Genomic DNA, 17,257 nt, shown 5'->3' on the forward strand with positions numbered 1-17,257 from the left:
TCAATGATATCGTTATCATCATCTAAAGAAATTAGATCCAAAAATGGAGATAATTCCAAAGCAAGAGCATCCAAACATTCACCTCAGAAAAACGCCTTCAAACGCAAAAAGCAGAAGCAGAAGAAGCAAATGTTTCTGTTCTCATTTCTGAGCCGTTTCAATCTTTCTTCAGGATTCTTGTTCTTCCTCTACATCTCCACGAGTCTCTTCTCGTCGCTCGGTGAGATTCTTGTGAATTTGATCACCACCATCTTCCGAATTCAGTCTGCCCATGCCATCAAAACAGACATGTACGCAAAGCTCTTCCACGCACCGATGCGCTTCTTCGACACCACATCCTCCAGAATGTTGAACAAAAAACTGAATGGAGTGAACCCCATCAGCTACAGTGTACTCCATTCCTTCACTGCTACTGCCTCCTCCCTCGCGAAGCTGTTCTCGGCACTGGTGGCAATCCACTCAGCGATGCCGGCGCTTCTGCTGCCTGTTGTGCTGGCAACGAGTGCAATGGTGCTGATCAGCCATTCCACATCACTCGCAAAGCGCCGCATTTACCGATCGTTGGTTGCTGCCCGAAGCGGATCAGGGAGCTTTTTCAAGCAGTGTGTGGAAGGGGCGGCGACGATCAGGGCGTTTGGTGTGCAGGAGGCAATGGAGGAGAGGCAGAGGGAGCTGTGCGGAAGTCAGTACGATGCACAATTCAATTCTAAAAGTGTGCATGCGCTGGTTGCAAACATCACCAGCTGATGTTTTGATGTGCTTGTGCTGTTGACTTATCTGACAACGATTGTCTTGAAAGCTGCGGGGCGAAACACGTATTTTCTTCCGATGGCGCTGCAGATATCGCATTCTGCTGTTTCGGCAGGGAGGAACTTGTACAGCCAGCTTTTTTCATTGGACTATGTTGTAGGGAAGATCGGGCGGATCAGAAAATTATGTGTTGTGGAGCTAGAGGGAAAGTGGACAATAAATGTCTCTGAGGATACTGATGAAAAAAGCAAGATGATTAAATGCAGCTAATCGAAAGAAGAGAATTCTGCGCATGGAAATGGAATGGAATCTTCAAATGTTTCTTCTTCTTCTTCTTCCTCTTCCTCTTCCTCTTCCTCCTCTTCTTCCTCTTCCTCTTCTTCCTCTTCCTCTTCTTCCTCTTCTTCCTCTTCCTCTTCTTCCTCTTCCTCTTCTTCCTCTTCCTCTTCTTCCTCTTCCTCTTCTTCCTCTTCTTCCTCTTCCTCTTCTTCCTCTTCCTCTTCTTCCTCTTCCTCTTCTTCCTCTTCCTCTTCTTCCTCTTCTTCCTCTTCCTCTTCTTCCTCTTCCTCTTCTTCCTCTTCCTCTTCTTCCTCTTCCTCTTCTTCCTCTTCTTCCTCTTCCTCTTCTTCCTCTTCCTCTTCTTCCTCTTCCTCTTCTTCCTCTTCCTCTTCTTCCTCTTCTTCCTCTTCCTCTTCTTCCTCTTCCTCTTCTTCCTCTTCCTCTTCTTCCTCTTCCTCTTCTTCCTCTTCCTCTTCTTCCTCTTCTTCCTCTTCCTCTTCTTCCTCTTCTTCCTCTTCCTCTTCTTCCTCTTCCTCTTCTTCCTCTTCCTCTTCTTCCTCTTCCTCTTCTTCCTCTTCCTCTTCTTCTTCTTCCTCTTCTTCCTCTTCCTCTTCTTCTTCCTATTCTTCTTTCTCTTATTTCTCATCTTTTTTTATTTTCTTTTCTTTTTCTTCATTTTCTTTTTTCTCTTCTTCCTCTTCTTCCTCTTCTTCTTCCTCTTCTTCTTCAACATCATCATCAAAAACAGCAGCAGTCAAATTCCACAAGAAAGAAAACGTAGATAACGATTCATCTTCATCTTCCTCTTCATCCGAACAGTCAGAAGTGAATTCTTCACAAGAAAGAGCCGAAAAAGCTGAAATCGACGAAATCATCGAACGCTTCAAAAGAAAACATGCACTGCGTCTGCCTCTTCCTGTGATCCTTCCCCCACAAGAAGCATCTCTTCAGAATCCGTCTTATGTTCCCTCGAAGACTAAGACTGAGAAAAAGCAATAAAAATTTAACACAAACCTTTTTTTCTATTTAATTGCTGGCATTGGCACAGGAACAGGAACATCTCCTTCTTCTTTGCCCAATGAATTTTTTCTTTCTCTTTGTCAGCCATCTCCTTCTCCCTCTTCTTCATCTTCCCCATCTTCTCCAGCAGTAACTGACCTCTCTCCCCACCCCAAACCGCCTCACCGTTCTGAAATTGCTATGGCTCGCCGCATAAGAGCAATGCATCCTCTCCTCCGCCGAAGCTATCTCAACCGCTGTGCACAAGTGGCTGCTGTTTCTGGCGCTTCACGTTCTTCTTCTTATTCCTCCTCCTCTTCTTCTTCTTCTTCTTCCTCGTTGCTTCACTCTTCAAGAAACAGATTTCTGACTAGCGAAGAGCAGCAGATGAGGAGGATGAGGCAGCAGTTCGGAAGAAGAAGGAAAAGACAATATTTTGTTCTCCCACAAGATGTGTTTGAGGCGCTGCCGCTGTTTGCAGAGATTCGGATGGTGGAGCGGTATTCGGAGACTCTGGAGAAGAGGAAGAGAGAAAGAGAGAGAGCGAAGGAAAGAGAGAGAGAAGCAAAGAACGAGAGAAGAGAGGGAAAAAAGGAAAAGAGAAATGATTAAGATGAGGAAGGAATTAAAGCCTGAAAATGATAGTGAAAGAAATGATGATGAAAAAGAAAATAAAGTGAAAGCAGAAGAAAACGAGAGTTTATCATTGATTAGAAGAGATTCTTTGAAGGAACCGAAGAAAAATGAAGAAAATGAAGCTTTTCATATAACTCCATCTTCAGCCATGAAGACAGGAGAAGAAAGATGAGACACAAACAGAGATAAAAGCTGCTTCGGCTGATGAAACAACATAAAATTCAGAAGAAGAAAGAGAAGGAAGAGCGGGAGCTCAGGAAAATGGAGAAAATGACGAAGAAGATTGAAGAAAAAGACAAGAATCTGTAAAGCAGCATCCAAGAAATATAACAATCACACCTTGGGACAGGCACACCGACCAACAAGAAGGAGAACAAAATGGCAAGTGATGCGCAGCAAGAGGCGAAAGAAAGCAAAACTCGATTTTTGACAAGAGAGTGGAAATTTGACTGCACACTGAATGCTTTAGCAAATTCCGACTTAGAATATTTGAGTGATGAACCGGATATGCCTTGTCGCTATGTGCGTATCAAAAGCGAGGAAAACGGGCAATTTGTGTGGAAGATGCGGAGAGTGCCTGTGTATGCAGCAGTCGACGCGAGGCAGACAAGAACGCGGTTGGATCTGATGAGAACGCTGAAGAGTGGGCTGAGGCAGAGCAGGGCAGAGTTGAAAAGAGGAAGAGGGATGAAGTGAAGGGGCTGGCGGCCGTCCAAAGAGGAAGCAGAAGTGACACACAGAAAGGGAAGGAAAGGAGCAGGAAAAGGATAACCGCAACTGTTTCAGAAGGAGAAAGGGGCAAGAACATTCAGAAAGAACAGCGTGCCTGGAAGAAGAGATGCGCTGTGGTTCTCAATATTGGTATCTTTTCTCACTTCGTAGAATTCAATGGCGATGGATCTGATACAGAAATACCCTACCCACAATTTGGTTGCGCTTTTTGATTCATCTGCAGATTTTGTTACAAATATAAAAGTCGCTCTTAGTCCTCTCTCTAACTGCACTTCTTCGCTTGTCGATTCATCCTTTTTTATGAACATCCAACTTCAATCTTCTTCTTCTCTCAGAACATTTTTACCTCCTTCACTGCAGTCCCAAGCTAAACTTCTTTCTTCTGCTTTTCCTGCTATTCCTGAACCACTTTTTTCACTTTCACTGCCTGCTCTTTCTTCATCTACTTCTTTTTCATTCAACTATTATCGAATTCAGCACTGGAAATTATCTATCGTTGCTATTTAGAAAGATACACAGAAATGCTTATTCAAAGAATGAATATCAGCTGATATTATATGTCAACGGAAACGATTCTATTTTTTGCATAGAAAAGCTGATCAGAGGCATACAATCAGCAAGAAAATCTATTCTGACTTTTTCATTTGGATGCTGAAGCATTTGAAGTGAAAAGGAAATGGTGTTGATGCTATTTTTGTTTGGAATGGCTGGGTTCCTAAATAGACTTCAGCAGGTTACACAGCTACGAAGTCACAGTAAATTGTTGGAAATGAAACAATGAGATAAAGCGATTTTTGGGAAAAATCATGTTTGAAGGGAAGTCATATGAGATTCTGGTACGAATCGGATGCAAGCAAGTTGAAATCGGAAAGGTGAAGAAATTATAATCTGAAGAAAATTGTCTGAAATATATGAATATATTCTTTTTGAAAGATACGACAGCAATGAATCTTTTTTCATGAGCTTAATTTGTAGTTGATGAAAAGAAAAAATTGGATGAAGAAATGTGGAAGAAATATTTTTGTCTTGCTGATGTTAAGGATTTTGGTAAAATTAAGTGATATGTTCTTCAGTTGAAGAAGTGATGAAGCCTCATGTATTTTTCTATGACATGGAAAATGGTGAAAATAAGAAAATGGAAGGAATAATATAGAAATCAGAAAAAAGTCATTATTTCCTGTTGTTTTTGTATCAACCGCGCTGAAGGTGAGTGTTTGAAGAGTAACAAATATTGAGGTGAGGAGCGTGAGAGAGGCGTCTTGGAGGAGGGAAATGAAGCCGTTGAGGGTATATTCTATGGTGGCACATGGGGTCTGATCTACTCTACCACAGGCATTAGTATCAGTTCCGCTATTGGAAACGATTTTATTCTGGGCAATGAGGGAAAGTTAGCTGTTGAACTTGGCTTTATCTAATGTTCCACGATTTCGTTTAACGTTTGATGAATCCGATGAACCGAATAAAAGGAATGGAGATTTGTTGGCTATACAAAGGTGAGGGGGAAAAAAGATAAATAACTATTATTGATAAATTGGTTTTAAAAATTTTGTTTTCTTATCTTCTTCTTTGTTCTTCTTCATAATTTTTTTTTCTTTTCAATATTTTATTTTCCAATTATTGGAATTGTTTTGCAGGTCTGGAAACTTCAATTTTTATTTTAAAGATAGATTTTTCAATTTTTTTTAAAAAAACTTGATCAAAAAATTCTTTTTAACTTAAAACATTATAAAGTTATGCTTTTTTTCATAAATAAATAAAACAAATAAATGTCTCATCAATACGAACTAAATACTCATGAAAAATCAGTACTTGTTCACTGATCAATAAAAACCTCATTAGATTTTATTTTTTCAATTTTTGATCTTTTTTTATGTGCGGTACAGAATTCTAGCATATATGAAAAAATAAATGATTTGTTCCAAACTTATTCTTCAATCGTATTATCACAATCCTGACATTCTCGTGCAAAAAAAATATAGAAATTTTAAAAAGTTGAAAATAGTCTTTGAAAGAACTGTGTGGAACTATATTCACAAAGAAAAAAATTTTGTCCCATATGGCTGATCCTTTTTGAAATCATACTTTTGTTCGAGTTTTGAGCAAAATTTTGATCTCAATGGGATTTTCAAAAAAAATACATATCCTTTAAAATATCTAAATATGATGTATGTATTGAACAATATCGTTCATTTTGCAATAATCCCATTGAGAAAAAAATTTTGCTCAAAACTCGAACAAAAGTGTGATTTCAAAAAGGATCAGTCATATGGGACAAAATTTTTTTCTTTGTGAATATAGTTCCACACAGTTCTTTCAAAGACTATTTTCAACTTTTTAAAATTTCTATATTTTTTTTGCACGAGAATGTCAGGATTGTTATAATACGATTGAAGAATAAGTTTGGAACAAATCATTTATTTTTTCATATATGAAAGAATTCTGTTCCAATTCGTCTCCAAAGAAATATAACATTTGGGACAAAAAATTTGACTTCAGGCATTTTTCATTGAAAAATTATGCATCTCGGATGAACTTTTTGTGATCGAAAATTTTGAAATAAATGGGTTTATTTTTTGAAATACATGCGAGATCACACAACATGATGTTATTATATCAATGATATTTGCTTGCAGATATGAAAATCAAATTTATTTTGAAATCTGGTTAAGTTTCAAAATGTTATAAGTGAAACAACTTTCACATGCTTTGTTCATAAAAAGCTTGAAAGACCATATTTCTCCCCATTTGAATAAAATTCAAGAAATAAAAATTTTTTTCAAAAATAATCACCCTTGTCTCAACAAAAGACTTTGTTTTAAAATTTAATAATTCATGCGTTTTATTGAAGAAAAATAACCGATTTTGTAATTTTCGATATTTTTGTTCAAAGAAAATCCAAAAATGAATGAAACTCATTTTCGGGGAAAAATGAGATTAAAAATGATATTGATATAAGTAACAACAATTATTAATGATACACAAAGACTTCTTTCACTTTTAATTTTATTTATGTTCTTCCACATAGAGTTTTTTTTATGAGGTTATTCAAAAAGAATGAAATACACATTTTTAATTTGTCATCAAATTGACGATATTTGAAATTTATAAAATCCTCAAATAATTGAAAAGTTTTTTTTTTCAATCAAATAATAATTATTATAAAAGTGACAGTGCTTCATTGATTGACGAAAGCTTGTATTTTTATTATATTCATCATCATGAAAAGCTGAAAAATACCGTGAAATAAAAATTTTATTCGAAGTTGAAATATAAGTTTCGAAATTGAATAATTTTTGGTGTATTAATTTTGATAAACAAACAGCAGCAGCAAATACTACAACAATGAATAAAATAATAGTAATTATTATAATAAAAATAATTATTAAAAGATTGAAGTGTGAATCAATAATTGTTGAATGAGATGATAATACAAATGTGGACAAGAGGAAAGAGATTCAAATGGAAATACATTGAAGTGAGTCCAACTCATATCGATGCATATGAAGATACAAATAAGAGAAGAGAGAGGAACATGAAATGCAACATGGATTCTGTGTAATTGCAACGGAACTTAAGTTCGATGATTTGATCAAATGTTTATTCGAACAAACATCGAAAATGTTTTCAATATCCTAAAACTAACACATGAATTGATAAATTCAACCTTTCATCCAAATTGGTGGTTCAGTCTCAATGAAATATTTCCAGAGATCTGACATTGTCATTCCACTCTTATCTTTCAATGAATTACAATGTCTCAGCCATTCTGGAGGATCTGCTTTGATATTCTTTATCCAATGCATCGCCATGGTGAATCCTTCTTTATCACCAAGCGTGATGCTATGCCTCATCCAATCTGGCGGTTCTATCTTTGCATGTCTTATCCAATGCATAGCCATTGTCCTTCCACTTTTATCAGAAAGCTCTGCATCGTGCCTCATCCATTCAGGGGGCTCTTTTCCAACGTGAATGATCCACGTCATCGCCATTGTCCTTCCATCCCTGTCAGCAAGCGCAATTCTATGTCTCATCCACTCTGGTGGCTCTGCCTTCACATATTTAATCCATCCCATGGCCATCGTTTCCCCGTCTTTATCTTCAAGAGCGTTTCTGTGCCTCATCCATTCTGGCGGGTCTGTTTTAATCCAGAAAATCCAATTCATTGCCATTGTCCTTCCACTCTTATCAGAAAGTGCTGCATCATGTCTCATCCATTCAGGTGGCTCTTTTCTGACATGAACGATCCACTTCATGGCCATTGTCCATCCATCCATGTCTGCAAGCAACTTGTCATGTCTCATCCATTCTGGGGGTTCTGTTTTCACATATACGATCCATATCATAGACATTGTCCGTCCGAATTTATCTGCAATCGTATTGTCATGTCTCATCCACTCAGGAGGTTCTGTTTTTTTCTCCAAAATCCACATCATCGCAAATGTCCTCCCATCCTTCTTGCTTTGTGTGTTATCCATTATCATCCATAAAGGAGGTTCTGTCTTAACTTCCTTTAACCAATGCATTGCCATTGTTCGTCCAATCTTATCAGCAAGTGTGTTGTCGTGTCTCATCCATCCTGGTGGTTCTGTCTTGTTCTCAATGATCCACCTCATTCCCGGCGTTTGTCCATTTTTGTCTTTCAATGTATCATCAAATGCCATCCATTCTGGAAATGCAGCTCTTGTATAAAATTTCCAATGATCTGCCATTGTCCATCCGTCCATGTCTGCAATCGATGTGTCATGCCTCATCCATTCTGGTGGTTCTGTCTTGACATTATTAATCCATATCATCCACATAGTCCACCCGTCCTTATCGCTTAGCATCTTATTATGTCTCATCCATTCTGGAGGTTCAGTCTTCACATTCTCTATCCACAGCATTGCCATTGTTTTCCCTTCCTTATCAGCAAGTGTGTTGTCGTGTCTCATCCATCCTGGTGGTTCTGTCTTTTTCTCAATGATCCACCTCATTCCCGGCGTTTGTCCATTTTTGTCTTTCAGTGTTTCATTAACTGTCATCCATTCCGGTAATTTAGTTTTAACATATATTTTCCAATAATCTGCCATTGTCCTTCCGTTCTCGTCTTCAAGTGAATTGCAATGCCTCATCCATTCAGGTGGCTCTGTTTTTTTCTCCGCGATCCACTTCATCGATAATGTCCTCCCATCCTTCTTTCCTTGTGTGTTATCCATTATCATCCACAGTGGAGGATTTGTTTTGACGGTTGCAATCCAGTGCATTGCCATTGTTCGTCCTTCCTTGTCTGCAACTTCATTGTTATGTCTCATCCAATGTGGTGGTTCTGTCTTTACATGATTAATCCATACCATTGCCATCGTATCTCCATAATTGTTACCAAGTTCATTATCGTGTCTCATCCATTCTGGTGGATCTGTTTTAACACCTTTAATCCATATCATAGCCATTGTCCATCCATTCTTATCGGCAAGTGTAATATCGTGTCTCATCCACTCTGGTGGTTCTATTTGAAAAAGCTGAATCCAAGCCTTGGCCATTGTCCAGCCATCCTTTTGAGAAAGTGTAATATCATGTCTCATCCATTCTGGTAGTCCTGTCTTCACATGACAAATCCAATGCATTGCCATTGTCCTTCCACTCTTATCAGGAAGTTCCGCTCCATGTCTCATCCATTCAGGTGGCTCTTTTCCGACGTGAATAATCCATATCATAGCCACTGTCCAACCATCCTTCTGAGTTAGTGTAATATCGTGTCTCATCCATTCTGGGGGTTCTGTTTTAACAAACTGAATCCACCACATAGCCATCGTTTTCCCGTTCTTGTCGGAAAGTGTAGCATCGTGCCTCATCCATTCTGGTGGCTCTGCTCTGATATTCTTTATCCATAGCATAGCCATTGTTTCTCCATCCTTATCCTTAAATTCATTTTTATGTCTCATCCATTCTGGTGGTTCAGCTTCAGTAAACTGAATCCACAGCATCGCCATTGTCTCTCCACCGCTATCGCGAAGAGTAATATCATGTCTCATCCATTCTGGTGGCTCTGTTTTGACTTCTTGAATCCAATTCATCGCCATTGTCCTTCCACTTTTATCAGAAAGTTCCGCTTCATGTCTCATCCATTCAGGTGGCTCTTTTCTGATGTGAATGATCCACGTCATGGCCATTGTCCATCCGTCCATGTCTGCAAGCACCTTGTCATGCCTCATCCATTCTGGGGGTTCTGATTTATTCTCTATGATCCAGTGCATGGCCATTGTCCTTCCTTCCTTGTCTGCAAAAGTTATGCTATGTCTCATCCACTCCGGAGGTTCTGTTTTTACGTATTTAATCCAGTGCATTGCCATCGTACGCCCATTCCTATTCTGAAGCGTGTTTTCATGCCTCATCCATACTGGTGGCTCTGTTTTAACAAATTGAATCCATAGCATGGCAATTGTTGCTCCGTTATTGTTGCGAAGTGAAACATCGTGTCTCATACATTCAGGTGGTTCTGTTTGATTCTCCATTATCCATAGCATCGCACTTGTGTATTGACGTTCATTATCCTGTGATTTTATTGCCTTCGCGTTATTGCCCATGTTACTTGGCTTTTTAAGTTTGATCCAAAAATAATAAAACAAAAAATAAATTATGGAATGAAAACTTGATCATTCAGCAATGCAAATTTTCTGATATTTTAAGTTGAAATGAGAATTATCATATCAGAGAGAAAGAATGGATGTTTGGCCCAATATTGCAATTGAATTGTTTTTCTTCTCGCAATAATTATTCCAAATTCAGCAAATGTAGTTTTTCTTTGGGTTTATTGCTCTTTTTTTATTGTTTGTGTTTGTCCATAATTATTTTTAGAATATCTTTATGAATGCTTCAAACTTTAATAAATATTCTGCCTTTTTCCCGATTTTTTGTGATTTTTACCGAATTTGATGATTGCCAAGCTTCGCAAGACTTTTATGGTTGCCAAACACTCATTTGTCGTTTCCGTAATTTCCATAAGCAATTGAGAAACTGGTTTTTGCTTTTTATTGCATTCTGAAAGTGGTTTATTCATTTCCATTTCGAAAATGTTTTGATTCAAAGACAAATGCAATCACTTGAGATAACACGAGTTATTATGAATGCTTTGGTGTCTTAAAGAGAGTTTGTTAATGCCTTTTGTGATGGAAATGAGTGTGTTGACAAAAAAGAGAAGAAGAACAGTTTGCTATTTATTTGTTTTTCAATATTTGAATATTTGTCTGTTGATGTATTTTGTGTTTCTTTCAGGGCAGGAGGCGGAAATGAATGAAAATGAATGAAAGCGGGATATCTCATTGTGCAGGGTGGCTATCGAGTTGATACAGTAAATTCATATGGAAAGTGCCCAGGATGAAGGGATTGGGAAGGGAATTGGAGATGATATTTTCAGACGAGAAACAAGGATATTTTTCAATGATGAGAGTGGAATTTGAGCAAAATATATGAATTTCACATTTTTCAGAAGGGAGGGAAATTGATGCATTTGATGGGAAAATGAATTCTGGAAAGGATGGTTGGGGAATCAGCTGATGAAACACTTGAAAATGGAAGGAATAATGAATTTTTATTGAAGGGAAACAGGTGCCAACAGAATAAAATATAGACATTGGCTTAAAAATAGGTTCTGAAGGTTTGCTGTTATTATTATTTTTTTTGAGGTGATTATTAATTTTTTTGTTCAGGATGTTGAAAGAGAGAAGGAATGGATGGCTTTGAAGAAGAAGAAGAAAAAATAAAATTTCTACAACAGCAATAGCGATACACCAATTCTTAGAACTTCAATTCGGATGGCGAATGACTATTTTTTTGAGAGGCCCTTTCATTTTTTTGTTTGTGAACTCAGATCAACTCGGATGAGAAGTCGAAGGGATGAAAAAAGCGAATAAAAAGTGCATGTTCAGCTGAATTGACAAGAAAACGTTGTGAAAATTCTTCAGCAAAAGATTTATCTGCATCGACGTCATTCCATCTGATAGCGTGCCAGTTGCATCAGGAACATTTCAATAGCCAATGACTGTTTCATTCAGCACACAAAATGTTTTTACTGAAAGAGCTGTTAATTTTGGCGGTTCTTGTTTTGCTGAATATTCTGCTGGAAATGCTGCTAACTTCTTCTTCTTTGGTTCAAATTTACCACAAGCCACTCCAGCAGAGAGAGAAAGAGAGAGAAAAATTTTATTCACAACATCTGCTCATCTTCTTCTTCATATTTTATTGCCACCAGCCGTATTTGACTGTCTTCTTCAGCTTCGTCTTCATCTTCTGCCTTCTTCGGGATGCGGAATGAGCGAAAATTGAGTGAATATGAACAAAATCCACTCCTTTTGAGCATTGCTCGAAAAGACATCGCTTTTGAAGATTCTTTTATTGGAAAACGTTTCTGACCTTCACATCAACACAGTTGAATGAAACAACAGAAGATGGTTAAAGAATGAAAATAGTTACACAGAGAAGAAAAGAAAATCAGCCCAACCGAAAAGAGAGACAAGTCACTTTCACAGAAACGCATCTGAATCTTCTTCTTCCTCTTACTCTTCTTGTTCATCATCATCACCTTCTTCTTCATCTTCTTCTTCACCTTCTTCTTCTTCTTCTTCTTCTTCTTCTTAATCTTCGTCTTCTTCTTCCAAATCCACCACCGACTCTCGGTCAGAAGCGATGAGCGTGATGAAGAAGGAACCGGAGATGAGCTTCGATTCGACTTCTCGTTTTTCCACAGAATGTTTCGTGAGCTGCGTGGTTGTTGGTGTGTTTGAAAACAACGTAGCAGTGGGAAAGCACGGCAACTTTCAGAACAAGCAGCAGTGAAGAGAAATGGCGGGGAAACAGATGAGAAGAGCGAGAAAGAGAAAGAGAAGAAAAGAGGGAGATGGAAATGGAGAGGAAGAGGAGGAAGATAGAGGAAGATGAGATAAATATTAAGAGGAAGAAGGAGTAATGGGTGATTCAGAACACAAAAAGCGAAGATACGAAGAAAGCGCAAAACAGAAGAGACAGAAAGAAACATCTGATGATCTGAGCAAGCTGCGGTAGGAAGAATTTGACTGGGGAGAATCGAACTATTTTAGAAAGCAGGTGATCAAAGACGCAATTAAGGACAGGCTTGATTCGATGTTTGGGAACAAGAAATCGAAAAGAAAGCGGAGAAGAAGAAACGGACACAGAGGGAGTTACGAAAATAAAGAAAGGAATACAAGAAATCAGCAGAATTCTTCCTCCTCTTCTTCTTCTTCCTCCTCTTCTTCTCCACACAGCAATTCTCACAATCGGTCTTCTTATTCAGACTCCTTCTTCGAAGTGAGCGAAGATGAAAAAGACGAAGGAAACAACGAAGCAAACGATATTGCAGATGGCTCAAATTATCCATAACATGCTAGGCAGTTAGCAGAACGAGATGTTCGAATGGATTTTGGTTCAACCTGCGTCTTCAGAGCGAATCAAGTGCGACATTCACTGATGATGCAACTGATTGAGTTTTCAATAGGACACTTTGTGGTGTGTGCTTCGTAGATTGGATCTGGTCCGTATGGAGAGGAAGAGGAAGAGAAGGAAAAGAAGGAGATAGAGAGGAGGGAAACAAAAAGAAAACAGAAAAAGGACAGACAAATCAAACTCCAAAGGGAGCATAATGGATGAGAATGAAGAAAGAGCAGAGAGACCCTTTTATTCACAAAATTGACCACAAAAGAGGAACGTCTATATCATCATCGTCACCTTCTTCACCTTCTTCACCTTCTTCTTCTTCTTCTTCTTCTCCTTCATCTCCTTCATCTCCTCCTCCTCCTCCTTCTTCTTCTTTCCATGTGTTTTGCTCAGATGTTTATGTTAAAGAAATTAATGCTGTTTTTGGGATTGAAGAAATAAAAATTTCATTCAGAAAATTTTTTGAATGAAAATGGATGGTTTTCGAAACAGGAGCTGGAGAGAGAAGAAGAAGAAGAAGAAAGAAGAAGAAGAAGAAGAGAAAGAAGAGGAGGAGGAGGAAGAAGAAGAAGAAGAGTGAAAAGAAGAAGAAGGTGAAGAGAAGGAAAAGAGCTACTGGAGAGGAGTGTGAGGAGGTGTGTTGTGCTGGAGGAGAAAGTGAAAGAGAAGCTGAAGTCGCAAGCGAGAGACAAGAAAGAAGAGAAGAAGCTGTCTGAGACAGGACATCAATCGGAATTGGATGTTAAGGGGTTGATTGAGGAAGAAGAAAAAGGAGAGGAGAAGGAAGAGGAAGGGGAAAGCAGTATTAGAGCAAGCATTCATCGAAGGAGGGGATTTGTCACAAGATGAAAGTTTGAATCAGAACGATGGAAGTGAAGGTAAAATGAGTTTGCATCACGAAGGAGATTAAAACGGTTAAGCTGAAGGAGCTTGTTCAAAAAAAAAAATAGAAGGGATTCTGTTTGTTATGCAGAAGATTGTCTTCAACGTCGTTCCGCTGAGTGACACGTGCACAATGAGCATATGCCAAGTCAAGAACAACGATGAGCTGAAGCTGATGCTGAGTCTGCAAATGGGGGTGCAATGTTATTGAAATGGCAGATGGGGCAGATAAGTGAGGCTGAGAGCGAGAATGGCAATGTCGATGGATGGGATGGCAGGAGCAGCAGTAGGACAAAGAGGAAGATCGAGAACGCTGATGCAGTCGAATGCAGTGCAGATAATGAACTGTGCCGGGGCTATGCCTCGAAGAGCATTTCAGATTGACAACTCTTTTTCAGTGGATGTTCAGATCAGTTCAAAGAAGTTGTTGAATATGGAAGCAGAGAATGAGCATTATGACTTTACTTCTTCTTCTTGTGGCTCTTTTGCAGATGGTTGTGAATGTGGTGTTGAGGAAGAAGAAGAGACAGCACCAATTGCGAAGTTCCTGCAGGTGGAACATTCGAAGGAGGAGAAGAGGAAATTATATCTTCACGTTGCTTCTTTTCTAACTGATCAAATTGAGTGGAGCCATTTCTGTCTGGATTTTGAGCTGTATCTGTTTGTGTACGTTGTGGAGGGAGAAGGCAGCAATGCGAGAGCATTGCATTTTCTGCAGACGAGAAGGAGGGCATTAGATTCTTGTGGTAGAGCGCGCAACTGAACAGCCAGAGCGAAGAGATTGGGCGTATGTGTAGCAGGAGGTAGAGAAAATAGTGTTGCTGGAGTTTCTGGAGAAGAAGAATCTGCATCGAGCAGAGTGAATTTTTCAATGAAATTGTTCTGGATGAAGGAGAAGAAATTGTTAGACAGAGTGATTGTGTGCCGTCGACAGTAAGCTTGAAGATGGCCGTGACAAAAGCAGAGGTGTGCGCGCTGCAGTGAAGCCCGTTTATCAATGTGCGGACTTTTGTGTTTGGAAAAGAGTGCTGAAAATGTGAATATAAAAAATCCACAATAAATATAAATATAAAAGAAAAAACAAGTTGCAAACCATTGGTTTTGATTATTATTTTATTCATTTGAACTTGTGTGAGCCATATTTGATTTCGCAAATTGTTGATTTTCATTTTGAGCATTTTCATATTCTATCTAAATTTAAGCTTTAGCAACTATCAGAATACTTTTAAATTCTCAGTAAAGAATCGAGATATTCCATGAAAATTTCATGAACCAGTAATTACAAGATAAACCGAAAAATGCCATCACATGTTCATCATTAATTCTCAATTTTTATTTTGATCAAAAAACAGAAATATAATTTTAAGTTTCAAATTGATTTTTTCTTTGAATGAAGTTTGTGATGAAAAAACAAACTTCGTCGTGAACGTTGAAATTTTTCATGAGAATAATGGCAACGGAATGTTATTTAATTAACTGCGATGGTACAAAATTTCAATCAATTACGACTTTTCAAAAAGAATTACATAGTTTTTTTATAAAAATTGAAAAAAAAATACAGAATATCAGGTGAATGGAAATGCTTTTGAAATGAAGAAAAAGAAGTTGTCAAAATTCTCAAACACAAAGAGAAATTATTCTCTTTATGAAATAAAAATTTGTCGTAGATTGACAAAACTGTTGAACAGGATGAATAAAAGCGCATGTCATTCAAAGCAACAAAGTGAATGGAGATGCTCTCAAATAGAAAAATAAAAGTCGGAAAGAATCGTTTTCTCAAATAATTATTGCTCGATTTCTAAAAGTTATAAAAATTGACAAAAGTCAACAATTTGGGGAGTAATACAAACAAGTGAAGAATAAAAAGAAAATGGATTGAAATGAATATTCTTTGAAGAATATCAAAAATACAAAAAAGAAAGATAGAAAGATCAAGCAAAAAGGATAAAGTTAAGCAAATATCATTAAAATCGTTGAAATGATGCAAAGCTGCTGCCCAGATATTTGTGTACCGGTTGGCATAAATGAAAATACAATGAATCTTCTGCTTCATAAAATGTTTATCTCAAATAACAAAGTTAAAACTTCAGCCAAAGAGGTGGCTCAGTCTCAATGAAATATTTCCAGTAATCTTTCATTGTCATTCCACTCTTGTCTTCAAGTGAATTGTAATGTCTCATCCACTCCGGTGGCTCTGTCTTGACTTCCCTTATCCACCACATCGCCATTGTCCTTCCATCCCTGTCAGCAAGCGCAATTCTATTTCTCATCCACTCTGGTGGCTCTGCCTTCACATATTTAATCCATCCCATGGCCATCGTTTCTCCATCCTTATCAGAAAGTGTGCTTCTGTGCCTCATCCATTCTGGTGGGTCTGTTTTAACCCAGAAAATCCAATTCATCGCCATTGTCCTTCCACTCTTATCAGAAAGTGAAATATCGTGTCTCATCCATTGAGGGGGTTCTTTTCTGATGTGAATGATCCACGTCATGGCCATTGTCCATCCGTCCATGTCTGCAAGCACCTTGTCATGTCTCATCCACTCTGGTGGCTCTGATTTTACAGATTGAATCCAGTGCATTGCCATCGTTTTCCCAAACTTATCGGCAAGCATCTTGTCATGTCTCATCCACTCTGGTGGTTCTGTCTTGTTCTCAATGATCCACCTCATTCCCGCTGTTTGTCCTTTGCTATCTTTCAGTGTTTCATCAAATGCCATCCATTTCGGTAATTCAGTTTTAACAAATAACTTCCAATGATCTGCCATTGCCTGTCCGATCTTATCTTTCAATGAATTGCGATGCCTCATCCATTCTGGCGGTTCTGTTTTTGCATGTTTTATCCAGTACATTGCCATCGTCATTCCGTTATCATCTACAAGCGTTATGCTATGCCTCATCCATTCGAGAGGTTCTGTCTTTTTCTCAACAATCCACTTCATTGCTTCTGTTCTTCCATTTTCGTCAGCAAGTGTATTGTCATATCTCATCCATTTTGGTGGATCTGTTTTGACATTTGCAATCCATATCATGGCCATTGTTAAACCATAATTGTTACTAAGTGTAATGTCATGTCTCAGCCATTCTAGAGGCTCTGTTTTGACTTCTTGAATCCATATCATAGCCATTGTTGCTCCATCATTGTTACGAAGTGTGATGTCATGTCTCATCCACTCTGGCGGTTCTGTTTTAACAAAAAGAATCCACAACATGGCCATTGTTCTTCCATTTTCATCGGCTAGTGTAATGTCATTCCTCATCCATTCTGGCGGTTCTGTTTTTGCATGTTTTATCCATATCATGGCCATTGTTGCTCCGTTATTGTTGCGAAGTGTGATGTTATGCCTCATCCATTCTGGCGGCTCTGTTCGAACAAATTGAATCCACAACATGGCCATTGTCCAGCCATTCTTATTGGCTAGTGTGTTGTCGTGTCTCATCCATTCAGGTGGCTCTTTTCTGATGTGAATGATCCACAGCATTGCCATTGTTCGTCCAATCTTATCAGCAAGTGTGTTGTCGTGTCTCATCCATCCCGGTGGTTCTGTCTTTT

The 17,257-nt window shown here is 38.4% G+C and overlaps 8 protein-coding genes across 8 annotated transcripts in view; 5 read left to right on the plus strand and 3 right to left on the minus strand.

Moving 5' to 3' along the window:
- Positions 1-3: 3 nt before the first annotated feature.
- MONOS_11705 (putative ABC transporter transmembrane region) lies at positions 4-747 on the plus strand (the record flags this gene model as incomplete). Its single annotated transcript, XM_067864265.1, has 1 exon — positions 4-747. The coding sequence occupies one exon, from the start codon at positions 4-6 to the stop codon at positions 745-747; it is 744 nt and encodes a 247-aa protein (XP_067732887.1).
- A 269-nt stretch (positions 748-1,016) lies between these two features.
- Positions 1,017-2,167, minus strand: MONOS_11706 (uncharacterized protein; the record flags this gene model as incomplete). Its single annotated transcript, XM_067864266.1, has 2 exons — positions 1,017-1,333; positions 2,044-2,167. 2 exons carry the CDS (start codon positions 2,165-2,167, stop codon positions 1,017-1,019), a joined length of 441 nt encoding a protein of 146 aa, XP_067732888.1.
- A 62-nt stretch (positions 2,168-2,229) lies between these two features.
- MONOS_11707 (uncharacterized protein) lies at positions 2,230-2,640 on the plus strand (the record flags this gene model as incomplete). Its single annotated transcript, XM_067864267.1, has 1 exon — positions 2,230-2,640. One exon carries the CDS (start codon positions 2,230-2,232, stop codon positions 2,638-2,640), a length of 411 nt encoding a protein of 136 aa, XP_067732889.1.
- A 402-nt stretch (positions 2,641-3,042) lies between these two features.
- On the plus strand, positions 3,043-3,360 carry MONOS_11708 (uncharacterized protein; the record flags this gene model as incomplete). The annotated part of the gene is made up of 1 exon (XM_067864268.1): positions 3,043-3,360. One exon carries the CDS (start codon positions 3,043-3,045, stop codon positions 3,358-3,360), a length of 318 nt encoding a protein of 105 aa, XP_067732890.1.
- A 3,338-nt stretch (positions 3,361-6,698) lies between these two features.
- On the minus strand, positions 6,699-10,005 carry MONOS_11709 (uncharacterized protein). The gene has a single exon (XM_067864269.1). It carries the CDS (start codon positions 9,957-9,959, stop codon positions 7,056-7,058), a length of 2,904 nt encoding a protein of 967 aa, XP_067732891.1. The 5' UTR covers positions 9,960-10,005; the 3' UTR covers positions 6,699-7,055.
- Positions 10,006-13,037: 3,032 nt separating this feature from the next.
- MONOS_11710 (uncharacterized protein) lies at positions 13,038-13,402 on the plus strand (the record flags this gene model as incomplete). Its single annotated transcript, XM_067864271.1, has 2 exons — positions 13,038-13,204; positions 13,315-13,402. The coding sequence occupies 2 exons, from the start codon at positions 13,038-13,040 to the stop codon at positions 13,400-13,402; spliced, it is 255 nt and encodes an 84-aa protein (XP_067732892.1).
- A 552-nt stretch (positions 13,403-13,954) lies between these two features.
- Positions 13,955-14,467, plus strand: MONOS_11711 (uncharacterized protein; the record flags this gene model as incomplete). The annotated part of the gene is made up of 1 exon (XM_067864272.1): positions 13,955-14,467. One exon carries the CDS (start codon positions 13,955-13,957, stop codon positions 14,465-14,467), a length of 513 nt encoding a protein of 170 aa, XP_067732893.1.
- A 753-nt stretch (positions 14,468-15,220) lies between these two features.
- Positions 15,221-17,257, minus strand: part of MONOS_11712 (uncharacterized protein) — a 2,556-nt gene continuing 519 nt past the window's right edge. The window contains exon 1 of the mRNA XM_067864273.1: positions 15,221-17,257. This exon is cut by the window's right edge and continues 519 nt beyond it. Within this exon, the coding sequence (XP_067732894.1) occupies positions 15,783-17,257 (1,475 nt within the window). The 3' untranslated portion in view covers positions 15,221-15,782.

The sequence above is a fragment of the Monocercomonoides exilis genome (assembly GCF_001643675.1).
Source record: "Monocercomonoides exilis strain PA203 chromosome Unknown scaffold8-1962414, whole genome shotgun sequence".
In the NCBI taxonomy this organism is placed as follows: Eukaryota; Preaxostyla; order Oxymonadida; family Polymastigidae; genus Monocercomonoides; species Monocercomonoides exilis.